The sequence below is a fragment of the Lipotes vexillifer genome, unplaced genomic scaffold (assembly GCF_000442215.2).
Source record: "Lipotes vexillifer unplaced genomic scaffold, Lipotes_vexillifer_v1.1 scaffold515, whole genome shotgun sequence".
Lineage (NCBI taxonomy): Eukaryota > Metazoa > Chordata > Mammalia > Artiodactyla > Lipotidae > Lipotes > Lipotes vexillifer.
Window position 1 is genome coordinate 1,141,616 of NW_006772017.1, and position 10,858 is coordinate 1,152,473.

The following is a 10,858-nucleotide window of genomic DNA, read 5'->3' on the forward strand; positions in this document are numbered from 1 at the left end:
TGCATATCAGAAATGCATTTTTATTTTTATTTGAAAACAACTTAAATTTTTAGACAAATGATTTTAGTATATAAATTTGATTTTGTTTTTATATAGAATATAAAGATTTCCCTCACTGATTTTTCATGTGAAGGGGATTACAAGCCTGAAGGGAAATACTTTCTGCACACAAGTGTGTATCTTACGTGTAGGGTACTGGAAACCAATGCGTAGTGTTTCCACACATAAATTAGGTCAAGTGACACCACATATTAAAAAGGGGATAAGAGAAAAATTCTATTAATCAGATTCAAGAAGCAAACATGACACAAAAACTGCAGGTAAGACCAAATGAGTAACTTTAGTTAGGACACTGCAAGTTATACTAGAGTAACAGGTTTGTGAAGCTAGAGTGTGTACCACATTAAAACAGCAAGAAAGAACTATTTATATAGAAAGGCTGGAATGAGGGATTTTTTTCACAAAAGCAAATTAACTTCTTGTCAACTGCCAAAACAAAACAGAACAAAGCTGAGCATTATGAGTGTTAGTATACTGAAGGCGTATCACACCAGTTTTTGTGCAGCATGCTAAAGTTAGTTAGAACTTCGTCACTGGTATATATGAATCATTAATAGTCATGGAAAGTTTTTCTTGCCCCTTCTTGCCAAATTTCAGGCATGTCTTATTTTAGATGGAGTATAGCTTTTATCTATAATTTCATCCTGTAAAAACATATGAAGACAACGTTCATTCTGTGCCAGAGGATGACCAGCGACCCTAGGAATAAAAGATACAGATTCAGTCCAGTATTTTATAAAAGTGGTGGAGGGGGACCAAACATACACATTTTAAGATTAGGAAGCACAAACAACTGAGTAATAATAAGTGTTATTCTGGACTGCCCATAAAGCTATGGTCTATCAACTAACAGTATATTTTCTTTCCTTCAGCTCATAAGGGTAATTTAGAAAACATTTAATCACTAGTTTTACACTGCCTCTGGCATATGTACCCAATTAACTTCTTTACATATTAGTTGGTATATTTGTAAGAAACCTAAATGAATTTTAATGTTAAAAGTGAAACAATGTCATTGATTCTAAGAATCCATTTTAAAGAAGGAAAAGATATAGGATTATAGTTAGAAATACACTGAAGTTCAATAAAAGCCCCAAAATACTAAGAAATAGGCACAAATGTTCAGGTTTTTTTGTTTTTGTTTTTTGCTTGCTTTTAAACGTTTCCATCAGACTAAACACAGATCAGACTGGGCAACCAGACTTTATTTCAGAATTTAAAAACATCCAAGCTAGCACTGCCTTCTCCAAAAAGAAAGTATGTTCATAAGAAGACAATGAAGGTTGTGTGCTCTCAGATAACTAAAAGTTAAGGGCTTTGTATAACTTTCCCTCTGTTTACCACTCACAGATCTTCAAATTACTAGATAAAAATTCAAGTATTGCTAATAAATAAGCTCACACAACCATATTCTCTAGGAGTTGACTTTATTTGGTCAAACTTAAGGCCAAATGCACAATTATAGTGAGCCCTTTCCAGGCATAACTCTTCCAAAAAAAAAAAAAAAAAAAGAGGCTATATCTCAAATAGGAATAAAATTGAAAGCTAGAGTTTGTGAGTTTATTAAGTTTCTAAAGTAAAAGATAAATGATACAGTCTCCTTACATTTTCAAAAGAATATATTTTGCCACAAAAATTTTAAATGTGCACCTTTACACAAGACATGCTGATGATACTTCCATCTGCAATCAAACAAAATGATTGCAAGTGTATTGTAAGTTTTACTGTTCATGCTAGAACATACCTTAAATCAGAAAGAATCATAAGTAAAACTATTTTTTAAATGCTGTAATTTTAAATGTAATTTGCATAAATTAACCAAGAAAAACAAATATAAAACTTAGGTCAACACAAAGATACTCGTATTACTCAAGTGTGTTAATATTTATCATGATATTCAACTTGTTATATGTTTTCACTTTGTTTAAATGATACAAAAAGTTAGGAAATGACCAAAAAGAAAAAGCACCAGTTTAGTCTGATATCTAAATTAATAAACAGCAGTCACCTAAAGACATCTCAGAACACTATTCACTCTTAGACCTTGAGGAACAGAAAGCACTTACTTGTTTATAAACTGCTCCAGCCCTTGCTTCCTTTCTTCAATAAAACTGTCATCAAATATTCCATCATCTCCTCTAAAAGGAAGCTGACGCAAAAATGCTTTCCCAGGGAGTGGGGGAACTACAACCTAAAATAAGATAAGGAAAGAAAGTTCTTGAACATGCTGGCTGAGTTGGGAAAATTTATAGAGCATAACATGAAGACAAAGTATATCTTCACTATGAGAACCATCCCATTGTTAAACTAGTTTAAATATACAGTAAAAGGGAATCAATAAAAATACACTGAAAAATGATTCAATGTTTTGGAGGCAAGATAACCAAAATGCCACAATAGTCCATCAGACCAAAGCTCCTCAATGGCAGGGCCCACAGCTTAATTTTCATTTTTCCTGGACTTATCAAAGCACAAGTATACAAAGTGAATAATCAATACTGAAATAAAGGCTACCATGCCCCTCAGACAGTTTTGATGTCACTTGGGGAAGACAATGCTTTATTACAATGGTAACTGAAGAGATCAAACTCAACTCTCAATTAAATGAAAAAGTAAAATACTAACAATGTTCTTTCTGGCATGGGCAGATAAGAATTCTGTCGTAAATTTCTTCCACCTCATACCATCTGCATATAATCTTTCCTACCTGTGTTTGAGGTGATGACAAAATAATCAACTCTACTTGTTGCCACTCTTCCATTTCCTAGGCTAAGAAGCACATCAACTTTCTCCCAAACCCATTATCCTATCTTTCCCCAAAGACCTGTCATTTCTTCCTTCCCACACTAGAGGAACATCCCAAATTTTCCCTGTCAAAGCCTAACTTTCCTCTAGGGACAATTTATGACTGATCTCCCACTTCTGGGAATTATCTGGAGCTCAAATATTTGTTTGAATTAAATAACACCTAGCTATTTATTTCACAGGTTAGTTGGGTTCTCTATCTCAGAATTTCTCAACCATGGCACTATTAACATTTTGAACTGGATAATGTACTGGGGGGAGGGGTTTCTTGTACACCGTAGAATACCTAGTCAACAGCATCCCAGGCCTCTACCCACTAGACGCTGCCAGTAGGCACCCCACAGTTGTGACAATAACAATGGTCTCCAGACACTGTCAAATGTCTCCTGGGGAACAAAACTGCCCCTGGTGGAGAACCACCAATCTATCCTATTAATGCTTTCAAATCAAGAACCCTTGTCTCAGGCTTTTTATGGTTATTTTAAGAAAAGCTGGGCATACAACAGAAGCTCAAATATCTGTTAAATAACTAACCACTTAGGTGAATCCTTATCTTATGTTAAAACAGAGAAAAGCTGTGGGCAAACAAGTCAAACAAGGAGAAATATAAATAGTAAACACCAGCAATAAAATCATATATATTCTAAGAGGTAAAACCTAAAACCCTTGATGCAGTTTCTATACTAAAACGATAATTCAACCAGGTAAAAAAGGGAAAGATCATATAACTTCTTACAGATCAGCAAAAAACAAAGAGCAAAAAAGAAACACAAAACCAATGCCCAACATAAACTTTGTAATTCCTTCCTAGATCTACTCTCCCCAGATACCCAATGCTTAAGACATCTAAAGATTTGTCTTCATAAGTTTGCTTTAACATTCTTAAATCTCTCCCCTATATTAGCATTTGTCAAGTTGAAGAGTTAAAACCTGCAGGGAACTTACAATTAAAAAACAGGGATCATGACCACTAGCTGAGCTCCAGTAGAATAGTTTATATGACGGGCAGGGAAAAACATCTGTATCTATAAAGCTATTATAAAAAAAAGGAATATAGAACCAGTGTGTTAATGAAATGACCACCATTAATTCAGGGTAGAATTTAGCATGAAATTTAAGATTAACGATTACTATGTATTATCATCCGTAGAGATACGTTCTTACTAATACTCAAAATACTCATTGAAATGGATGGTAAGGTTGTAGGCAACAGGATTAATCACCTACAAAAATCATGAGTGGTTTGTCCAGCTAAGATCCCAAAGATCTTCAACATCAAATTATTTTTGTTTAAGCAGTCTGAAAAGATCTACTTAGAATTCTTACACCAATTTAAAAGTAATGAGTCTGATGATATGTGTGTGTATGTGGGGCAAGAAGTGGACAGAAGGATATCTGGCCAGCATAATATAGTGAAAGCATACTGAAATTTAAAAAAGCTAAAAGATTGAACCATAATGACCAGTAAATACAATAAATGTCATCTACTTTCTAGTCTAGTATAACAGATCTTAATTAAAAGTACTAATATATAAATAAAACAACTTGATTAATTGTTCTTAGCAATACTAATGTAAGTACAACTTTCACACAGGTTAAATGCCCAAAATAATCATCTGGTCTAATGTTAAAAGTGAAGTACTGTGTGTCAAAGGACATCATCAAGTGAAAACAATCCACAGAATTGGGAGAAGATTTTTGCAAACTGTAAATCGGATAAGGGACTTGTAAGAGGGTTTTTTTTGTTTTTTGTTTTTTTAGTATATTCTATATACAACTCAATAATAAAAGAAACTCAATAAAATGGGCAAAGGATCTGAAAAAAAATTTCTCCACAGAAGATATGTAAATGGCTGATAAGTACATGAAAAGATGATCAACATGATTAGCCATCAGGAAAATGAAAACCACGAGATACCACTTCACACACGCTAAGAAAGTGATAATAAAGAAATCAGATAATATTAAATGTTGGTGAGGATGTGGAAAAACATGGAAACTTTATACATTGTTGGTGGAAATGTAAAAATGGTATAGCTGTTCTGGAAAAAAAAGTCTGGGAGTTCCTCAAAAGGTTAAAATAAACAAGAGTTATCATATGGCTGTAAATCCATTCTTAGGTATGTACCCAAGAAATACAAACACATATGTCCATACAAAAACCTGTACATGAATGTTCACAGCAGCATTATTATTATTTTTTATATTTATTTATTTGACTGCATGGGTCTTAGTTGCGGCATGCGAGACCTAGTTCCCTGATCAGGGATCGAACCTGGGGCCCCTGCATTGGGAGCACAGTCTTAACCACTGGACCACCAGGGAAGTCCCACAGCAGCATTATTCTCAATAGTCAAAAAGCAGGAGAATGGATAAATAAAATGTGGTTTATCCATACAAAAGAATACTTTGGGGAAATAAAAAGAAATGAAGTAGTGATTAACAATACAATAGGATGAACCTAGAAAACACTCTCAGTGAAAGAAGCCAGTGAAAGAAGCCAGACACAAACGACTACATATTCTATGTTTCTATTTATATGAAATGCCCAGAACAGGCAAATCCATAGAGAAAGAAGATTAGTGGTTGTTTAGGGCTGGGTGAGGAGAAATTGGTAGTGATTACTAACGGGTATGGGGTTTCTCTTACAGAGTGATTACAATGTTCTAAAACTGACTATAGTAATGGTTGCACAACTTTGTGAATATAGTAAGAACCACTGAATTGTACACTTTATTTTTTTACATCTTTATTGGAGTATAATTGCTTTACAATGGTGTGTTAGTTTCTGCTTTATAACAAAGTGAATCAGTTATACATATACATATGTTCCCATATCTCTTCCCTCTTGCATCTCCCTCCCTCCCACCCTCCCTATCCCACCCCTCTAGGTGGTCACAAAGCACGGAGCTGATCTCCCTGTGCTATGCGGCTGCTTCCCACTAGCTATCTGTTTTACGTTTGGTAGTGTATATATGTCCATGCCACTCTCTCGCTTTGTCACAGCTTACCCCTCCCCCTCCCCGTATCCTCAAGTCCATTCTCCAGTAGTTCTGTGTCTCCACTCCTGTCTTACCCCTAGGTTCTTCATGACATTTTTTTTTCTTAAATTCCATATATATGTGTTAGCATACGGTATTTGTCTTTCTCTTTCTGACTTATGTTAGTATATATATGTCCATGTCTCTCTCTCGCCCTAACACACCTCACCCTTCCCCCTCCCCATATCCTCAAGTCTGTTCTCCAGTAGGTCTCTGTCTTTATTCCTGTTTTACCCCTAGGTTCTTCATAACATTTTTTTTTTCTTAAATTCCATATATATGTGTTAGCATACGGTATTTGTCCTTCTCTTTCTGACTTACTTCACTCTGTATGACAGACTCTAGATCTATCCACCTCATTACAAATAGCTCAATTTCGTTTCTTTTTATGGCTGAGTAATATTCCCCCATTGTGTATATGTGCCACATCTTCCCTATCCATTCATCCGATGATGGACACCTAGGTTTCCATCTCTGGGCTATTGTAAATAGAGCTGCAATGAACATTTTGGTACATGACTCTTTTTGAATTATGGTTTCCTCAGGGTATATGCCTAGTAGTGGGATTGCTGGGTCATATGGTAGTTCTATTTGTAGTTTTTTAAGGAACCTCCATACTGTTCTCCATAGTGGCTGAACCAATTCACATTCCCACCAGCAGTGCAAGAGTGTTCCCTTTTCTCCACACCCTCTCCAGCATTTATTGTTTCTAGAGTTTTTGATGATGGCCATTCTGACTGGTATGAGATGATATCTCATTGTAGTTTTGATTTGCATTTCTCTAATGATTAATGATGTTGAGCATTCTTTCATGTGTTTGTTGGCAGTCTGTATATCTTCTTTGGAGAAATGTCTATTTAGGTCTTCTGCCCATTTTTGGATTGGGTTGTTTATTTTTTTGTTATTGAGCTGCATGAGCTGCCTGTAAATTTTAGAGATTAATCCTTTGTCAGTTGATTCATTTGCAAATATTTTCTCCCATTCTGAGGGCTGTCTTTTGGTCTTGTTTATGGTTTCCTTTGCTGTGCAAAAGCTTTGAAGTTTCATTAGGTCCCATTTGTTTATTTTTGTTTTTATCTCCATTACTCTAGGAGATGGGTCAAGAAGGATCTTGCTGTGATTTATGTCATAGAGTGTTCTGCCTATGTTTTCCTCTAAGAGTTTGATAGTTTCTGGCCTTACATTTAGGTCTTTAATCCATTTTGAGCTTATTTTTGTGTATGGTGTTAGGGAGTGATCTAATCTCATACTTTTACATGTACCTGTCCAGTTTTCCCAGCACCACTTATTGAAGAACAAAGAAAGAAAACTACAGGCCAATATCACTGATGAACATAGATGCAAAAATCCTCAACAAAATACTAGCAAACAGAATCCCTGTGCATTATTTTGTATCCTGCTACTTTACCAAAGTGGGGTTTATTCCAGGAATGCAAGGATTCTTCAATATACGCAAATCAATCAATGTGATACACCACATTAACAAATTGAAGGAGAAAAACCATATGATGATCTCAATAGACGCAGAGAAAGCTTTCGACAAAATTCAACACCAATTTATGATAAAAACCCTGCAGAAAGTTGGCATAGAGGGAACTTTCCTCAACATAATAAAGGCCATATTTGACAAACCCACAGGCAACATTGTCCTCAATGGTGAAAAACTGAAAGCATTTCCACTAAGAAGAGGAACAAGACAAGGTTGCCCACTCTCACCACTCTTATTCAACATAGTTTTGGAAGTTTTAGCCACAGCAATCAGAGAAGAAAAGGAAATAAAAGGAATCCAAACTGGAAAAGAAGAAGTAAAGCTGTCACCGTTTGCAGATGACATGATACTATACATAGAGAATCCTAAAGATGCTACCAGAAAACTACTAGAGCTAATGAATTGTACACTTTAAATTGGTGAATTTATGGCATGTGAATTATGTCAATAAAGCTGTCATAAAAAAAAGTGATGTATACATTCATGAAATGCATATTAAACACTCCAGTGTGCCAGGTGCTATGTTAAGCAAAGCCAAAAGCCTATCAAGATACTTCTTCCCATAATCAGACAGAAAAAGACAAATACTGTATGATCTCACTTATATGTGGAATCTAAAAGAGCTAAACTCACAGAAACAGAGAGTAGTAGATGGGTTGAGGGGTAGGGGAAATGAGGAGACATTGGTCAAATGGTACAACCTTTCAGTTAAAAGATAAGTAGGTTCTGGGATCTAATGTATAGCATGGTAACTATAGTTAACAGGATTGTATTGTACTCTTAAAAGTTGCTAAGAGAAACATTGAATGTTTCAAGAGATATTGAATGTTACCACCACTAACAACAAAACAACAAAAACAAAAACCCCTATGTGAAGTGACAGATGTATTAACTAATTTTATTATGGTAATCATTTCACAATATATACATATATCAAATCATTGTGTTATATAACTTAATGTTATTTGTCAATTCTATCTCTGGGGGGAAAAAGACACTTTTTCTTATGGTCATAAAATATTTCTTCTTTGTTACCCAAAACTTTCCTAACTTGTTTTGTACATTTAGATCTTCAAACCATCTGTAATTTATATACAGTGAGTTATAAATCTTTATTCCCAAATAGCCAAATGTTTCAATCCCATTTACTGAATATAAATTCCTTTCTGCACAAACTGACAATGTTATTTTTGTTATGAACTAAATTTCCAGTAAACATGTGGTCAGCTTCTAAATTTTCTGACATTCTGCTAATCTATTTATCCATACCTAAAGCAATACTACATTGTTTTAATTACTATAGTCTTAACATATGCTCTGATATCTGCAGGTGCTAAATTATTGGTAAAAATAACTTTTGGCTCTTCTTGAGCTTTCTCTGATTCTAAAGCTCTATATAAATATGCAGGTTTATAAAGAACTCCATTAAGATTTGTATTAGAATTCTACAAATTTATAAATAAGTTAGGAGATACTGCCTTATTTCTGTCAGGTCTACTGCTAAAACGCCACCTCTAAGAGAGGCCTTCCCTTGACTATCCTATATGACAGTAGCTCTCCTGGCACTCCCTATTTCCCTTAATTTTGTTTTTTAGAGCATATTACCATCTAACATATTATATATCTTACCATCTTTTTCTGGTCTCCCTTCACCACTACCCCAACTTACTCAATAAAGTGCTATAAAAGTAGGGACCCTTCATTTGTTCACAGTTCTGTCTGCAACTGACAGAACACACAGAATGAGCTCTCAAATGTTTATAGAGTAAATGAATCTTCAAAAGTGAATATTCCAAACCAGGAATGCAATATTTCTGTTTATTAAGGTCTTCTTTTGATCTTTCAATGAAGTTTTAAAGTTTTCTTTACATGGGTCTTATATTTCCAGTTTTATCTGTAAGTATTTTATACTTGGATATTCTTTTGAGTAAAACTGTTTTTCCATTTTTGACGGGATGCTATGATTTGTATATGTTGCTCTTGTATCCAGCCACATTTTTCTGGTTAAGGACGTTTTCCTTCCTTTTCTACCTTAGTATGCTTCAGAAGCGAGAACGAGTTAGCCTTAACCTACTTCAGGGCTCCTACCACACCTACTTCTTATCCTACTACACTCGAGTCACAAGATAACTTTTCATTATTCTGAGTGTACTTTTCATGACTCCATGCCATATATGTCATTCTGATGTAGGGCTGAAATAAGAGACATCAGAATGAGACCTTGTTCTCTATGTTGCAGCCAAAGCCACCAAATTTCTTCTAAGAGAAGACAATTATTATCAGGATATAAGACAGTGTTCTAAAACTGCAGGTAGCAACCCAACAGTAGATCATGGCCATCATTTAAAAAGCTAATCTGAGGAATATCAGTACCTGTCACACAGAGTAAGGTAAGTACTGGTTTATGAAACTTCTGTTATATGTAAATGTGTGATGATAAAAAAAAAAGTATGGAGTCAGTAAAAAAAAAAAAAAAAAGGAAATACACTGATACAGGAGATGTACTGAAGAAGAGAAATTTAGCAAGGGGAGGAGAGAAAGGTGGGACAGGAAGATCATGGAAAGGAAGGAAGCAATAGCAAGAAAGTTCTAAGAAGAGTTATCTAAGTGTGAGTCAGCAAAGGCCTCAACTGGGCCACTGAAGTAGACATGAGAAGGAAGAGTTCTAAGGAAAAACTGCACACTTCCCCCATCTCCTATGAAGTAAAATGAAACTGAACTATTTGAAAAAAAAATGTTTTCTTTTACTCACTTTATTCAAGATAATTCTCCTGAGAAGTCTTAAACATTAAAATTTGGAATGTTTTGTTTTACAGTCACATTACAAATAATTCTTACCTTGCTCTCTCTTTCTAGTTCACTTCGCAGCCATTCAAAGTCACTGTATCTTCTTCTAACGGTAGATTCCTTCAGCTTGAAAATAGGCAGATTTGTCTGAAACAAACAGAAAATCACTCCTAAGTTGAAGCGTGTTATAGGGACTTCAAAAAAGTGGGGGGTTGGGGGAGGGCCTGTTTGTCAAATTGATAATATGGCAAGCCTAGTTATGTTAATACAAGAAAATCATAAAGTTATTAAGATGACATTTCACCTTTAAATGTAAAAAAGTACATTTTTTACATGGCTGTTAAAAAGTATGTTATTTATACTAGAATACAACTTTTAAAATGCACGTTTGTACACATGCTTTTGGATGTCATTCTGCCTGAGGTCAGTTACATAAATATAGGTCAGTTTTTCTATTTCAGTAAGCTGTAAAAATGTCAGGAGTGAGATGAAGCTAGCTCTGATTGCTATACAGTTTAGTATACAATGCTCATAGGGGAAACAGACCTTAACTACTTTGAAATGAAATACAAAATATTTTGTTATTACGACTAAATTAGATGTTTCATAGTGAAAGAAAAGAATACAGAATTATTCTTAATAGTCTTCTTAAAAATGCGAGAAAACAGCAGGGAAA

The 10,858-nt window shown here is 34.7% G+C and overlaps 1 protein-coding gene across 2 annotated transcripts in view; it reads right to left on the reverse strand.

Moving 5' to 3' along the window:
- SNX3 (sorting nexin 3) overlaps positions 1-10,858 on the reverse strand; it is a 44,329-nt gene continuing 33,471 nt past the window's right edge. The window contains exons 2-4 of one of the 2 annotated variants that reach the window (XM_007447256.1): positions 10,234-10,329; positions 2,127-2,251; positions 1-759 (exon numbers count right to left, since the gene is read on the reverse strand). In XM_007447256.1, the coding sequence (XP_007447318.1) occupies positions 654-759; positions 2,127-2,251; positions 10,234-10,329 (327 nt within the window). In that variant the 3' untranslated portion in view covers positions 1-653. The remainder of the gene's footprint in view (positions 760-2,126; positions 2,252-10,233; positions 10,330-10,858) is intronic. The other variant, XM_007447257.1, reaches the window with a different exon arrangement.